The 17815-nt window shown below is 35.9% G+C and overlaps 1 protein-coding gene across 4 annotated transcripts in view; it reads right to left on the bottom strand.

Annotated features, from left to right (window-relative positions):
- ROBO1 (roundabout guidance receptor 1) overlaps positions 1-17815 on the bottom strand; it is a 507540-nt gene that overhangs the window by 120084 nt on the left and 369641 nt on the right. Inside the window, exon 1 of one of the 4 annotated variants that reach the window (XM_090121078.1) lies at positions 11909-11946. The exons of the other annotated variants lie outside the window; for them this stretch is intronic. Within the exon in view, the coding sequence (XP_089977204.1) occupies positions 11909-11912 (4 nt within the window). The 5' untranslated portion in view covers positions 11913-11946. Of the gene's footprint in view, positions 1-11908; positions 11947-17815 lie in introns of those variants that run through there. 4 annotated transcript variants of the gene reach the window in all.

Genomic DNA, 17815 nt, shown 5'->3' with positions numbered 1-17815 from the left:
AACTCCATTTCAAACAAATACTCAAACAAAACGAAGCTCTTGTTTGGTGTACAGAAACATGAGAAAGCATGCTCCACTTAAGAACAAAACATCTCTCCCTATAAAAAGCAAGAAACACGGATATTTTCTTTCTATGGATTAGAAAAACTGATGTTTTCAAGAAAAAAAAAAAAAAAAAAAAAAAACGGATCCAGGTTACATTTAGATGAAATACATTTGCAGAAAGGGAGTATTTTTTTCACATCTCCAAACTAAAAAACATAAAAGACATTGAAACTGAAATTGCACCAAGATGCTTAATACCATATATCCAGTTCCCAATAACTAAACACGGAAGTGCAAGGAAATTTAGTTACTCCATAATAGTTTTATTCCAACACAGTAAAAGGGTTGGTTTCACTGCGGGTAAGAAACTATTCTTGTTAAAGATTGCAATCACTCAGAAAAACTTAAGAGGAATATAAAATATAAGTGCCCATACGTTTGTTGTTGTTGTTGTTGTTTGTTTTAAATAATCAAGTGATCTTAACGAACCATACTGCTTTTCAAGTCTGAGAGAACTCAAATCTCAAAGGAAAGCCTATCAGATAGCTCCTTAGATGGCTTTTAGCACCTTTGAAGCAACAAAGAAGTTCAGTACTTGCATAACAAAAGCAAATTACTTCAGTAATTTCTACACTGTTTTTCTTAGATCAGGTTTTCAACCATGGTACCTCACCTGTAAAGGAATACCTTTCACAAATTAACGAACGCATAAAAGAATGCCTTAGGAGAACATCAAAGGTCCAGGCCATACACATATTGAAATATATATATTTTTTCCACTTAACTATGATTTTCTTCTGGCTCTAACATTACATAAAGAAATGCTAACCAAATGTAATCTACTAGAGATTACTCCACAGACAGTTTTTTTTTTATTATTATTATTTTTGCAGCTGTAAAGTAGGTATTTGCTGTTTTTTGTGGTACTTTTTAATTTTTTATTTTTCATGTATTTGTTTTTTTTTTTTTTGTTTCCCCTCCCAGGCCTTGGCAATCTTACGTAAGTTATAAATTTTCCTCACTTACTGACAAAAAAAAAAATCATTTTTCCTCTTCAGAGTCAAGCTCACTGTAAACTGAGAATATATTTCCTTTCAAAGATACACTAGAAGTGTAGTTTGTAATCCAGTATAGTATGTGCCTTCAGTCACCGAAGGGCCAAACTGCACCACATATATCATGTTCTAAACACAGTTGGAATGAAAGCAGATAAAAAGAGAGGTTGTAGTTTTGATTTTCCAATTTAGTGTAAAATCTTCATATACAAAAATAGTGGGTAAGGTTTTCTAACATTTTACTCTTTTTTTTTTTCTGATATAGCAAAGTAAGTATTACCATTGTGTAGCTAGGACAATGCAATGAGCCTTGCAAAGCTAAATGACTCTGTGATCTTGCCGTGTGAACTCTGAATTTCTGTGCTTGTGCAGAAACACTTTCATGCTCTGCTTGCTGAATTAATCAGGTTGAAGAGAAACTTTTGTAACTTCACATAAAAGTCAACTACTCATACAGCTATTTAAAACCTTGTACTATTCAATCAATAAAGCAATTACACTTTCCCTAGAGAATCCTTCCCAGAGCAAAAAGGAACTAGCAATCACTTGAGGATAGATTTTTATTGACAAGCAACATTAGTAGAGGCATTATTTTTAGTATAAACCATAAACAGTGCTTTTCAAAATGCAGTATCCAGTGTTCTTTTCTTAAGTTTTTCTTTGGCTTCTATGAAAAAGAGTAGGGAGTCATTATTGGGTGAAACAGTAACTGTATTTCAAGGTTCTGCTTTATAGAAACTGTTCGAAGTTGTCAGCATTAGGAACAGAAACTGTATTAAGGGAAGGAAAGAAATGCATATTTTCTACTTATATACAGCCACATGTCAATTTTACTATTACTCACTCATACCTGTACAATTATTATTGCAAGTTCCAAACCATGCTGTCAGCACTCAGCTGGCCACTGTTTTCCTTCTGCACTTGCTATTTTTTTCACACTTTATCCATAGGTGCCTAGTGGCCATCATGAGAGGAAGTAGTACATACCAAGGGATTTACCCAAACACCAATGGGATGTTTTCTCCTCTTGTAAAGAACCTCAGTAAGAAAAATACTCATATATCTAGTATATAATCATGACTTGATCTGCACAAAAAAAATAATCCATATGACACATTTGAAGCTCACTGCTAGGCTGATTATTGTTTTGCATATACACATTGTAAGTATTTAATGAACACTATTCTTATTACATACCTGGGACACGTACTCCTTTACAAGAGTATAATTTAAGAACTTCAGATAAGAAAATCTGAAAAATTTTATTGTAGGCCTATACTAGTCAGACTGGCTAGACATTTCATACTGTTTGCAGTTCAAAGAAATACATCTAAATATACTCAGCATTCCCAGTCAACCAAGTTATTACAGTCTTTGTCACCGGGTGAATACAGGAAGAGAGGGAAATGCAGATGTTTGGGGTGCAGTCACATATTAGTTTAAGAAAACCTGAATCCATTCTTAATATTCTACTGTGATCATCCAGATGTGCTTTCTGCTAACTTTCCTGCATTGTCACTGCCAAATAATGCTACCTCACCAGGCTGGTTGTTGGACAAGTGATCAGAGATCAGGGAGCCACTGTTTCTCAATGAAAGATTTACCCAAAAGGTTACCAACAGTTATCACTCTTTTAGCATGAAGATCATTTAGATGTTTCTTTGCATGGTAGGCTGTGCCTCAAAAATGGGGAAAAAGAATGTGAAAATGAAATAAGAAGAAATGATCATTCCTTGCATTGCTTCAGAAAATAACCAGACTTCAACTAACTTAAGCATTAGCCTGAACTATGCCACCTTTTCTAAAGAGAATGGAATTTATACTGATGTCAGAATAGTACTTTTAATACATTCATTCCAGTAATAGGAAAGTGTTAGGGCACCTCAGTTAAAAAAATAATATAAACTACACATGTTCAGATTTAAGACCACTGTGTTACCAAAGAGTATTTTAGACCCCATTATACTCTATACAAATGTTATCAAGAAATTTGATCATTTAGGAGTTAAAATATTATTTTCTGAAGACCATTATTTAAATTCTTTTTCCTTCTGAAGACATTAAAAGCAGATAGTAATCCCTTGATTTTATCTCCATTGCACAGCTGTTAAAATGGAACAGGAGAAGCATGTCTATAGTCAGAAATCACTACTATGATCACCTTACAACAACACTCACATAATACAGACAATGATTTTATGCAGTAATTGCATATACCACTAAGGTACTGAATGCTTTTAAAGATGTCTACACTTTTATAAAGATACTGACAGGTAGGGAATCAGTTCCTTTCACAGCCTGGCCAGTTCTTTCATCATTTTCTCTTCCCATCTGATTCCTACCTTGAAGCATTTTGACCTCAGCTATTGGATCCTGTTACACCTTTGTCACTTGGACTAAAGAGCCTTCTGACTGCAAGCAGATAGCAATCAGTTCACTATCTAGATCTCTGATCTTCTTTAAGCCTCCTCTAAACTTCAAAACTACTGAAACATTTCACCTCACAGTTGAACTCTCACAGTTAGCTCTTCCTATGAGACAGGACTTCCTTGATTTGAGTAGAGAATTCACTTTGAATAGGTTTCTAGATATAAGAGACTGCTTGTACTAAAAAGTCTGATCATAAGTGATGATCATCACTTCACATTATGACAGTACTGATCCATTTTGAATCTTAAGCCATATGTCCATGACAATAGTTCCACAGTAAAGCCTTCATACACTGTTGTCATGCTCTGCTTTGAACTCTGTCCTTTAGTAAACCTTGCTGAAGCCTGAATTATTTTAAGATCAAGTGTTTTTTTGTTTGTTTGTTTGTTTTTGTTTTTGTTTTGCTTAGTATTCAAATGTATTTATATGTATCAGTGCTGATAACATTGCCCAGATTTTTTCTAGTGGAGATAACAGCATCTCTTTGTCCTCAAAACAGGGATACCCCAAATCACTGTTCCTCCAATACTGAGCTGTTTTAAAATACCTAACTTTTTTTTTTCTTTCTAGCTCCCAGTAAAGTGGGAAATACAGCCTTGTACCTATAAGCTACATTATGATGTGCAATCTGAATCGCACAATGAGCACTACCAACAACTGAGTTTCTTTGGAAGAAATATGAGAAGAAAACAACAATATAAACTTGAATAAATGAAAATAAATTAATGCATGAATTAAAGACTGAATGATGCATGTTGAATTATTTCAATAATTACTGGAAGAGAAGTTCAAGAAACTCTCATTCCATGTGCCCAATATAGAAGCAGAATTTCAGGCAAAGGCAATTTGCTTATTTTTCATTGAACATGTAAATCTAGTAAATGCTTTTACTGAATCCAGTACCACATTCTGCTGTAAGGGTGATAACAGATTAACAACATGAGGGAGGGGTATTAAGTTCCTGAAAGAACACATTATAGAGTTATAGAATTTAGAATTAACATTATTAGTACTGCCTGGCTAATGACACCAGTGAAGATCACTGGTGGTTGCCACAATCAAGAAACAGAGAAAGACTGTTTGAGAACCGATCCAATGCACAACCAGCTGAATTATACACAGGTGTTAGAGTTATGAAATAGCAACAGCCTCCCCAGAGACTTGAAATCTTGATCACACTTTTTAAATGTTAACAAAATGTACTGCTTCAATTACAGTAACCTTTAAGATGTTTTAGAATGTATTCTCTCCAAAGAGCAATGTTTTTGATTGATAGTTTTTTTATACAGAAACACAAAAATGGCATCTTAATACATACTGAAGGTTAATAGCTACTTTCTCCAGAAAAAGTGTCATTCCCCATTATATTCAGCAATACAAGCTAGCAGATGTAACACCTGCATGCCTCTAATCCATTAATGCAGAAAGAACGCATGGAGTGCTTCACCTACTGGATCACATCTTTTAAAGGTGCTGATGACAAATACATCAGTGAATCAAGCAATATGCTACACTGCATAAGCATTTAAATGTTGAGGTGTTCGACAACAGACATACTGAATGCAGATGTTTCAATATATTGCAATTACTGCCTTTTATTTTTTTTTCATTCAGTCTTTTCAACCCATTGGTTGAAAGTTATAGATGGTAGTTACAAAAATTTAAGAAAACCAACACAATTACTGTGATTTTATTTCAATAGTTGAAGACTTGGAGTTGAGTATTGCCACTGGGCAAGATAGCTGCCATCCTGTACTAGTATCTCCGCACGTGAAGAGGAAAGAGTTAAGTAGATGATGAGTTGGGAATCAATTAAATGGCCAAATCTGAGAAGTCATATAAACAGTAACTTTAACTCCTGTGAGATGAGTAAGTGACAACCTAAGAGAACACACTGTAGCACTGGGAATCCTAATTAAACACTGAAGTATCTGCAGTGCCTCAGGCATCCGGCTCTGAGACTATCCCTCAGGTTGATCAAAAATTGAAAATAGATATGGAGAATCGATCTAATTATTAACTTGACTGTGCAAAATGTGATTTGTCTCATTATCTTCCACATATTATGACCTAGAACAAGGCATTTACTATCTTTAATTCAGAATTTACCTCGTGGAAGAACAGATTCTTTTGTACAGATTGCTGAGACATTTCCCCTTCACTTGTGCTAAATAATTACAGTTATTTTCTCTTTTCTATTATTATTATTCTATTGTACATTTCACTGTAAAGGGTTTTGGTTTTTCTTTCTTTTTTTTTTTTTTGGGGGGGGGGGGGGGAAGGGCAGGGGGATAATTTGAATCATATTCATTACTGACAATATTTTTCTAATGACTGACAGAGCACATTTCCAAACTCATGGATACAAACCAACGGGTTTTAGACACAGTTCACATAAGAATTCTCTCTGGGAGATCACAGATTAGATTTGCCTGGGCAAAGAATGATTTACAACTCAAAATGCTAAGATGTGTGTGTTCAGTAAATAAAGCTTTTCTTCTGTACATTCCAACTCAAGGTTCTAATGTCTAGTCTGAATGACCTGTTAGCTGTGCCAGCTTTCCTTTAAAGCATATTATAATGGAAATGAAGAATCAGATTAACAGGCTGTAGCAGATCTTGTCTTGGACCTGCAAGTTAGACCACAGAGAGGTAAACTACAAGAGATAACAGGACCAAAAGATGAGGAAAAAAAGCTGGGAAGACCAGAAATCCAGTGTCTTTCTTAACTAATTATCAAACCTTATTCCAAAAGCAGAATGATTTTCCATTTTAAGTAAGATGGCATGAATCAACACAACATAGCCAGTATCCTGGTGATTTTGTTTGTTTGTTATGATACGCAGCTGTGGAATATGGTCAGCACACCAGAGAGGCAGGATGCCATCCAGAGGGACCTAGACAGCCTTGAACAGTAGGCCCAGGTGAACCTCAAGAGGTTCAACAAATCCAAATGCAAGGTCTTGCACCTGGGTTGAGGGAACCCTCACTACCAATACAAGCTGGGGGATGAAAGAATTGAGCGCAACCCTACCGAAAAAGACCTGTGCTCTGACAGCCCAAAAAGCCAACTGTATCCTGGGGTGCATCAAAAGATGTGTGACCAGCAGGACAAGGGAGGTGATCCTGCCCATCTACTCTGCTCTGGTGAGGCCTCACCTGGAGTACTGCATCCAGATGTGAAATCCTCAGTACAGGACAGAGACAGACCTGCTGAAGCACTTCCAGAGGAGGGCCACAAAAACGATCAAAGAGATGGAACACCTCTCCCATGAGGACAGGCTGAGAGAAGTGAGGCTGTTCAACCTGGAAAAGAGAAGGCTGCAAAGTGGCCTGATAGCAGTCTTTCAGTATCTAAAGGGGAGCTACAGGAAAGAGAGGACAGGCTCCTTTAGCATGGTCTTTGGTGACAGAACAATGTGAAATGGTTTCAAGCTCAAATAGGGTAGGTTTAGGTTAGATTTAAGGATTTTAGATTTATTTGTCTTCTACAGTGAGTGTGGTGAGGCTCTGGAGCAGGTTGCTCAGTGATGTGGTTGATGCCTTGGCCTCAAGGTGAGGATGGATAAGGCCCTGGGCAACTAGATTCAGCTGTGCATGCCCCTGTTCATTGCAGGGGAGTTAGATTAGATGGCCTACAGAGGTCCCTTTCAACTCCAAGAATTCTATGATTCTATCATTTATGATTCCAGGCAGAAAAATAAGGGAACACAGGTGGCAAGGACAGCAAGGTAGCAAGCAAACAGTTTCTGTGAGAAGCATTTTCAGTGAGAATTTAAGGCTCTGATACATGCCATTAGCCAATTGAGCCAGACTACAATTGATTGAAAAGGTGATGCTGCCACAGCTATGTTGGCTTGAGAGTTGAGAAACTGACTCTCTTCCCATGGTTTCTAAGCTGGAAAATTCCTGGCTAGGCAAACAGACCGCAATCAAAGTTCTTTGGAAGGACTCTATTTTCTGTGAAAAGAATCCCATTATGCTGTTAAAGCAGCTGAAAAAAAAAAAAAAAAAAAAAAAAAAAAAAAAAGTGACATTTTATAGCAGAGAAGATACAGTATCTCTAATACATTCAAGCAGCTAAATTTCCCTTGTTATATTCTGGAAATTGATATTCCACAGTTAAATCTGAGATGGAATGTGGGATTTGTTGGCACAGAACCGTAGCAAAGTTCACTGCTCTAAAAAGTTGCCACACTGTTAGTATACAACAACTTTATTCTCTTGAAGGGAACTACCAGAACTCCCATCTTTTCTCACTTGTCTGAACTGCTAGAGAGCAAGATATACCTTATTTACACAGTAGGATTTTATTATTTATACTCTGTATGTCCAAATGCATGAATGTGTCACTCTTATGGTAATATTATCCTGTTTCTTTACCTTCCAAAACATTTCAATGGACAACAGTAAGAGCTGGTAAGCTTTTACAAAGTTACATTTGGGCCAAATATAATATACTTTTCAATTATAATTTCCTTAATTTTACTGGTTTTAGAAAACATTCCAAGAAAACACCTATGGGAAATACAGCAGACAGCCTTACACAGAAGTCACAGAGAAATATGGTCTTCATCTAATTCAATTAACTGCCTTGAGTTGGATCCCAATGGTACAGAAAAATGTTTGCTTACTTTCAGACATATTCTAAGATACAATTCATACTGCTTCCTCAATATAAAGAAGCACGGCTCAATAACATATACTCATGTTTTTTTATTGTTCATAATTTGTAAAGTCTCTAGACATATATTCATGAATTACACTGACAGGTTCTCATTTAGGCAAAAATCTGAAGGCTTCAAATATTGTAAAACTCTACCTAGAGCTTTACAACAAATACAATGAAAAATGGTAATGGACATCACAAAATTTCCCAAGATGGAACTCTGAACTGCATCTCTTAGAGATTAATACACTACAGCAAAAGACAAGAAAACAATGAAGAAAGCCATTTCCGCATTTAAACTCTTATTTTGGCTTCAGTTCCTATGAGATAGTCAAAGGCAACATGCCAATTGATCAATATGTCAGCATTTAATGTGCAATAAATGCTACTGAGCAAAAATCAGATAAACATTGCCTGTTAAGCAAAGTATGCCTTAATACTATCAGGAAGGAGCGCATGAAGTTTTGGATCACCCTATGTGGTGAAACAGCAGTCCAAGTCAGACTTCTGACTTAACAGAAGGAAAGAGAGGGCAATGCTCAGCATGAATACAAATGCGCATAAAGACAACCAGATTTCATTAGTGCAGATTTTAATTTTGATTAAATGCTTCCTTTTATATTGGGTCACATTCATTGTTTTCATCCCTGTGTTTTCATTAATATTTTAACAGACACAGAACATTAAGTTGCGTAACTTCAGTGTTCTAGCTAAAGATAACATCTTTAATAACAGCTACAAAAAGGGAGCTGGCATGCACTGCTACCCAACTGCATAATGCTGTGAGGCACAGTGGGCTGCTGTGGTTATTGTGGCATGCGATACAATGCATCAGCTCTCAATAACATGTAAAAGTAAAGCGCGTGATTGTGACATTTGCTTAGTCTGTGTGAAAAATGAACTTACAAATGCATTCAATACAAAACTATCAAGGTGATGGAAATGGCTATGAAAGTCAAGAAGAATCAAGGTGGTGACTGTACTAGGCAGAAACCATAATTTTACCTTTGCTTTAAAAGATGTGAGAAACTGTAATACACAGCTGTTAAAAATTGTCTAAGGACATAGTGGTGAATTATCAGTAACATTTTTCTTTTTTTCCTACTAACCACTGACTTTTTTGTTTGTTGATTGGTTTGCTTTCCTTGTTTAGACAATTTCTAACTACTGATAATGAAACTTAAGAAAATTCAAAATTCCAGATCAAAATTCAGCTGAGGTACAATTAACAGGAATTCTTACGCTTGAATTTCTTAGCCATGACAAATCTGAATGATGGACTATGACGATGCACTTCACTAAGTCCCATCAACATCAGTAATTCATTTCCCACTAGTCCCAAGCAGCCCATATGTGGTGGTTAATTTCTTAGTAAACCATAACACCACTATGTTTTCATTACGATAAAAGGATGAAAAGCAAATGCGATACGGTGTGAGACTGAGATTAGTTTACTAATCTGTGAACTCTCAATATAATTAAATTTTCAAGTGAGTAGAGTGGACTAGTTCTTTTTTCTATCTTTAAGCACAAAAATTTCTGTACGCATACTAGACTGGAAAAACATCATGAGACTCTATGTAATCAACAGATGCGTAAAAATAGAATTCATACATTTTTAAGGACAGTTTTAAGAAACAAATACTAATAATCTTATAAGAAACATGACACTGAAGCTAGTGAAGCCAAAAAGCTTTCAGGATAAAAGCTATTGATATCTTCTAGCAATTCACTCAGAAACATCTGAGTTAAGATGGGAAAAACAAACAAACAAACAAACAAAAAAAAACAAAACAAAAAAACCAACACCAAAAACCACTGGTGATGGCAGATGGAACAACAGCAGAAGGTGAACATCAGATTCCAGTGGATGTTAAGCAACAAAACAAAAAGGAGTCCAAAGTAACCCTCCTTCAAATTTCCACAAATTAAGTATCAGTTCTCAGGCCAAACGTTTCCCTCTATAAACAGACTTTGTTGGGTTGTACTACTTGCAACTGGCTGGAGACATAATATACATGCACCAGACACTAAAAAAATATATATATATATATTATAACTCATATCATTCATATCCGTTATAACAGTCTCAGTTCTTCCTCATTCCACTTCTTTCAACCACTATACCATGGCCTTCCTTGAACAACATCATGCCCTTTCTCCTGCATGCCCAGTAAATTTCTAGGGGGTTAGAGGAGCTGCATGCCTACTGTCAATATTTACACATTATTTGCCCAGTCAGGAGGCCAGAAAGGACAAGTAAGTTTTATGTTGATATTATAAGTTTTCTTTAATACATGTAATATATTTTGGCCAGAATACAAAACTAACAGAGAGACGATGCAAGACTTCTCTTGGCAGGAAATAAGAAGATACAAGACATCAAAAGTTTTTCAAGTCACAACATTCATTTCCATATGAAAATCTGCAACAAAATGAAAAAATCTCTCTGCTAAAGAAAATGCTTTCCTGTTGTTTGTGTGCTTGAAAGAAGTTGACTGGCATCTTTCAGTAGCTCACAATCACTGGTGATTACTGAGAACGTTTATTGAACTTCCAGGTAGAAGCACTACCATTTTTCTTGTAGAAAATGCTTTTAAAAAGGCAGCCCTAATGCTTATACAAACTGCAAAATTTTTTTGTTGTGTTTCTTGTTCTCCTTAGAGTAATGAGATACATATTTCAGAAATAAAATGTGTACATTATATTACATAGTATAGAAAATGCTGCACGTGCATAGTACATACAGCTAGAAGCTCAAAAATCTTTGCATAATTTGAACATTTCTTGAGAAAACAGTCTATCTTGTGTTCTTAACAAAGCCAGAGAAATGATGGTAACCAGAAATGCGTTCAATCAACCGATCTAGTCTAAAAAGGGAACAGTGTCTCCCAGGGGTCAATCTTCAGACTGGTGCTCTTCAACATCTTTATCAATGACACACACAGTAGGATCGAGTTTACCCTCATCAAGGTTGCTGACAATGCCAAGCTGAGAAGTGCATTTGACAATAGAAGGAAGTCATGACATTCAGAGGGACCTGGGCAAGCTTGAAAAGAGAGCCTACGAAAATCTAATGCGGTTAAATAAGGCCAAGAGTAAGATGTTCCACTTGGGTCAGAGCAATCCCAGGCATGCATACAAACTGGCAGAAGAACTCACTGAGAGCAGCCCTGTGAAGAATTTGGGGGGTCCTGAACATGAGCCAGAAGTCCATATTCATGTCCCAGAAGGCCAACAGTATCACGTGTTGCATCAAAAGGGGTTGCCAGCAGGGAGAGGGAGGTGATTGTCCACCTTTCCTCTGCCCTTAAGAGGCTCTATTTGGGGTACTGCATCTAGGCCTGGGGCCCCCAGCACAAGAAAGATGTGGAGCTATTGCAGAGGGTCTAGAGCAGGGCTATGAACGTGATCAGAGGGCTGAAGCATCTCTCCTATGAAGAAAGGCTGAGGAATTCATGTTTGTTTAGCCTAGAAAAGAGAAGACTCCAGGGAGACCTCATTGTGTCCTTCTAGTACTTAAAGGGAGCGTATGTGCAGGACGAAAATGGACTTTCTGTAAAATCTAACAGTGATAGGACAAGGTGGAATTGCTTTAAAATAAAGAGGGTGTATAATCAATGAATGTACAGATGTTATAATTATGAAATATACCAGAGAGCTTAGCTAAGCATTTATTATACCAAAAGAGAATAGATAGAATGCTTACCCATATCCTAGGCTCTCTATGAAACTCTAGAAGAGGGGATTTCCTGAAGAGATTCTTCCCCACTGGTAGTCAACTCTTAAATGGATCTAGGAGAGGTGGAGCCAGGCTCCACCCCTCTGGCAGCACAGGTGATCAATCAGAGGTTCAGGCTGTGATTCAGCAGTTCCCATACAGAGGGAAAATTTAGTTTCCATTTTAGAAAGAAATTCTTAACTTAGAGGATGATGAGGCCCTGGCAACACCCAGAGAAACTGTGGATGCTTCACCCCTGGAGGTACTCAGTGCCAGGTTGGATGGGTTTCTGGGCAGCTTGACCTGGTGGGCAGCAGCCCTGCCCACAGCAGGGAGTAGGAAATAAATCTTTGAGGTCCCTTCCAACCCTAGAATGCTATGATTCTATGACTCTATGATCCCTTGATACTAAGCAAGGAAGAAAAAAAGTGGCTTCACTAGTAAACAGAAGTAAGCAGTGCAATTAGCATTTTTGATTATTGTGTCAAACTTCCATTCTCAACACATCTCTGTGAGAACAGTGTCTAGGTAGACTTCATTATTTAAACATGTAAAACTGTACAACACACAAAACTATCTGATCTTCTCTCAGAGGAACTGTTTATTTAAAGACTGAAGTGGTAACTTTTTATATACAGTGATCTGAAAAAAAAAGCCCAAATAACAAATATCTTACTAAAGTTTTTCAAGGTTCATGGAAACAACTAGGATTTGTATATGCATCATTTGGATATAGGCCATTAACAAACTATCTAGAGAGTTAATCAAGAGAGAACACTTACAGCAGAACAAGATTGCTGTTATATAATCAGAAACACTAGAGCTGTAAACAATCGAAATGAACATTATTACCAAACAGTATAAATAATTTAAGGCTTCTAGAAGTGAAATTGATCTACATACCATTTGAAGCACACACAACTACCAACTCAGACAGAATAATAAAAGGTAAGGGAAAAACATATTGGTAATTAAAATTATACTATCCAAGATGGAATACACTTAGTTCGGTAGTGCTAGTTAAGAAGTAAAGAAATAAATATAAATGAAATTCTATTACATTCATGTAGATTTCATTTGTTATTATTAGTTTTTTTTAAGGATTTTTTTTTTTTTTTCGTTCTGGTGTGATTGGAAACTCAATCTGCTGAATCCATCAACATCTGCCTGATCAACTCCTCATCTCTTTGAAACTTCAGTGTTATATTGGGTACTATTTTCACAGGGATGGAAACAATCTGATTTGCCAGTATTAGAGATGAGCGTTCTTCCTAAAGCCCCCAGTGCCCTAGAAGTCCAAGATGAAGTCTCAATATTGTACTTCAAAGGAAAAAGATATTAATGGTGTCTTAACCTTTCCTTTGAAACTGAATCTCTATATCCAATTACATCTAGCAAGGCTAATTGCATAGTATGCAAGGGAATTACTATTATTTCAATATAACCCACCATAGAGAAATGATGAAAGCTGGTACACTGTTGTCACAAGCTTTACATACAGAGCACTACAAACACAGTATCAAAGGTAAATGTCTTATACAGGTGAAACAGAAGAAGTTCATAAGTTATCCTTGTAACCTTAGTAATTGCATTTAAATATCAGCTGCTTTATCCTGAAGAGAAAACCTTGGGACAAATAATAAATAAATAGATGCAAATACGAAGACTGTATGTGATTCCATGGTCATCTGTTACTTTGTTAATATACATCCTTCATTATCATCACTTACTTGCTATTTATATAAAAATCTCCTTACTCCCTCTATTTTACAACTTACTGTAATATGCGTCCAAATTTCAAGTTGATTAAAGATACAGTAGAAAAAAAAAAAAAGAAAATACAAGATAATAAGTAAATTTCATTGTAAAAAACATACCAATGTTGTTTTTTACTTTAAATACCTATTTAAGATTGTCTATCTACCTAGAAATCCATGCCACACACATAAAACTCCTTTACAATTCCTTGCCATATAATGAGAAGTAACTTGATTATTTAACACTAACTATTCATATCAAGTTAGAAATCTTTTATGTTTTAAAAGAGTTTTTGGAAGTGATACACTGAAGAATCAAAAACTGCATTATTAGATTACTTCACTAGGTTACTTCTTAACAGTAATTTGGAAAACTCTTACTATATTAAACAGCTTGTTTTGTCAGAAAACATACAAACTTACAAACAAACAAAGCAACACAAGGTGACTGATTTGGAAACAATTAGATGTTTTAAAGCAAAAGCAAGGAAATTCCTACTCCTCACCAACACAATTCATACTGTTCATCAGTTCCACAGTTTCTGCCAGTGCAAAAGTGAAAGATAAATACTGGGACCCAAGTTAGAAAACAGTTAAGCATAGCCCCATATTTTCAGAGTTTAACATACGCTTAAAAGTGTTCTGGAATCAGTGTGAGACCTGACGGTTTTCCCCTGAGATGCTGGAAGCCAGGAAAAGATCTTCAATCTTCCTGAAGTTACAAATACAGTGTTCAGCTAAAAATCAAACTCTTAATATCTTTTACAGAACCAAACACTGCAACTTTTACCAAATGGGAACTGCACTCACATAGATTTCTTACAAAGGAGTGGACAGGTACAATTATCTTAGTTACATACACCAATGTTTTATGTTACTGGTGATTAAATATCATGTAGAATCTTATTCAAAAAGCAACATCTTAACTAAAGTCACAAAGGCTTATACAATACAAAGATCCAGTTTCATGCAACATATAATGGATTCAAAATAGCTTTGACCACATGTGGACATTCAAGGATTCTTTTTTTTTTTTTTTTCTTTTTTCCCTTAAGTTTAGAATAAGATGTTTCAAATTGTTAAAATGAACAGCTATGAAAAAGTGCAAATAATATTACTTTTAATCAAAGAAATAGATTTCAAGCACAACATAACACATTAATAATGTGCTAATTACAATATTGTATTCTGAAAGATAAATATATTAGCAAGCCAGAAGGATCTGGCAGTATTTTATTATACTTTAATAGAAGGAAAACAGGGTTAAACAGATGGCACTCAGGATTTCTCAATGAATTTAGCATCTGTGAGTACACGTTGCATAAATGCCAATTAAAATGTGTCCGAGTAAATTTAAATCCCTTGCTGATAGAATGTAAGCCAATCTAGCTGGCTTAAAATCAAGGTTAAACTTAATTGTCTGCTGAACTCACAGGAAGTTCCTGTCAAATTGTACAGAAATTCCCAGTGAGATAATAAAACAGTGCTCCTATTGATTTGTATTTATTTACATTCACAACTCTCTTCCCAAGTGCTAGGCTGAAGCACAAAGGAAAAAACATCAGGACTAAGTGAATCATTTGGCAAGGCTAAAGTGAAAAACATCCTTCTTTGATTTTAAAGGTTTCTGCAGAAATCTTCTGCAGAACTTTCCCTTTAAGTACTTTTATGAAACAATTACTTTAGAAGTGTCTTCATAATTCTTATTAACCACAAAGGCCACTTCTTACTTTCCTCTATTGTATGATTGAAGAATTTCCAGTGTTATGAAATTAGGTCCTCATTTTTCACACAATGCAAAGTGAATAATGAGTATCAAATTATACAACATGCAGAGAAAAGGTTATACTTAAAACTTAAAGCAATGTTGTTTTTTCACCCCGTAGCCATTCTAATTCAATTTGATGCTTAAAAATTTTGTAATAAAGATGCACAGAGATTAACAGTGCATCTTTATAACAGTACCTTTGGTAAAAATGAAACAACCCTACATTAAAACAAAACTAAACAAATCAGAAAACATCCAATTGAATTTTAAAAAGGTGGAAAAAAGCCTTTGCCGTGTATTTCAAGATCTTAAAGGTCCCTTCCAACCCAAACTACTCTGTGATTCTATTGAATATACGGACTGCTCCAAAAGTAATTCCTCCTATTTATTATGTTGGTCTATGACACCAGAGATGGATGCTGGTGGATGGCAGTAGTGTCTGAGCATTCCCGCCATTACTGTGTTTCATTTTTTTTGCCATGTGCCAGACGACAGCAGAGGGGCAGTCTGACAGAATGTCATTTGACATGGAAGTGTGGATGAAGCAAAGATATGTAACTGAATTCTTTAATGTGGAAAAAAAATGCACCTATTGACATTCATCAACGCTTGGTGAACATTTATGGAGACCAATAAGTAGATTTGAGCATAGTGAGGTGGTAGGTGGTGTGTTTCAGCAGTGGCAACAAAGACAGTGGTCACCTCTCACACAGATTTTTCATCAAAGGTGAAAATGCATTGCTAATGGTGATGACTGTGTTGAAAACAAGTGTTTTGTAGTTGAGAATTTTCTCTGTCAAACAGTGTTGTTGTGCTCGTTGTTGTAGTTTCCATGGAAATAAATAGGAGACATTACTTTCAGAGCAACCTACATACAATGTGAAGTCTTGCATGTGTGTACCCAAGAAGACTGAGGATCCATTCACGAAAAAAGAGAGTATTTTTGTGATGTGCTGAGCCACTGGTAAAAAAGCTGATATTACTGTCTGAACCAGGGCCAACCTACACCAAGCAAAACTTGAATCTTTTGCAAAGCTAACCAATTAGGTCTCTTTATGCATAATCCATGTGTAAAGGCTTTTCCCATACCAATTATTTCATGCTTGCAGCACTGAGTTGAGGAAAAAGCCAATCAGAAGCCATAAACATATACAGCACAACAGCAAATGAAATTAAGTGCCTCAAGTGCAAATGACTACCTAGGAAATGAAATCTAAGCTAGACATGCATACATATACACTAGCAACAAATTAAATGGTGGTAGTCAGGAAAAAAGCAAAACACTAAATATCATTAAGAAGAGTGCAATGGAAACATTAGTGCAACACTCAGCAACTATGAAAGCTTTCCTTGAAGTGGAAAAACACAAGGTATATCACTGTCTCCTACAACAGAAGGAATAAAGCAACCCAGCAAGAAACACACACCACTATGTACATTTAGATTACAGAAACCATACTAGATTTTGAACATTTCAGTAATTCAGTAAAATCTGTTTCACAGGCATTACAGAAAGATTGGATGTGGAAAAAAAAAATCATGTCTCTTACATAAGGCCAATGCCCAAAGGAATGCACATAAAGAATCTGATTTTTAGACCTATTCATCACTGAATTATTGAAACTCAGGCTGAGGAGTGTCACTGACAATCAAGTCCCTAACATTTTAATAACAATAGACAATGATACAGAGGAAAGAAAATAAAAGGCCAGAAGTCAGACTATACAACACACGCTTCCTAAATTGCGTTATGTATTTAGTAATGTCAGCAGAATTTTCAGATATGAATTTAACTAAGTAATGATGGCACACTATTCTCCTCTGCCTTGCTATTATAGCTCAGATTGACTGCATTATGAAAGATAAAATATCAAACTATTGATGTTCTCAAGTTCAAGACTGGCTATATAATGTGCTGGGAAAAAAAAAAAAAAAAAAAAAAAAAAAAGGTCCAGAGTAAGAAAGTTTTAATTCGAAGTATCATTATCAACATAAACATAAAAAACTTTCTGAATAAGTGTCTGAGAACAGAGAGCATGCAGTGCAGAGGGAGGCTGAGGGATGGAAGGAAAGGTAGGTGGATTAACTCAGCACCACACAAGCTGAGCAAATGGTAGCATCCACTTCAGGTTGCTTCCATGCTCTAACATTTCAGGAGAATTGTTTTTTTGTTCAAACCGTCTGAAGAGAGGGATTCTGTAGAAAAGCAAATTCCGAAAGGATAAAAGGAAGAGTCCAAACTTAGTAATATGTGCTTTATTCCTATACAGAAGGTGCCAAGGATGAAAGAAAGGCATATGTGGTATGCTTTTATTTTGTATGTTTGCCCAGTTATTACTCCTAACAACATCTGTGCGTGACCTCTTCTAA

The sequence above is a fragment of the Phasianus colchicus genome, chromosome 1 (genome assembly GCF_987193195.1).
Source record: "Phasianus colchicus chromosome 1, bPhaCol1.hap1.1, whole genome shotgun sequence".
NCBI classification, from domain to species: Eukaryota; Metazoa; Chordata; class Aves; order Galliformes; family Phasianidae; genus Phasianus; species Phasianus colchicus.
The sequence above is the reverse complement of the archived record's forward strand: the minus strand, read 5'-3'. Positions and strand labels throughout refer to the sequence as shown.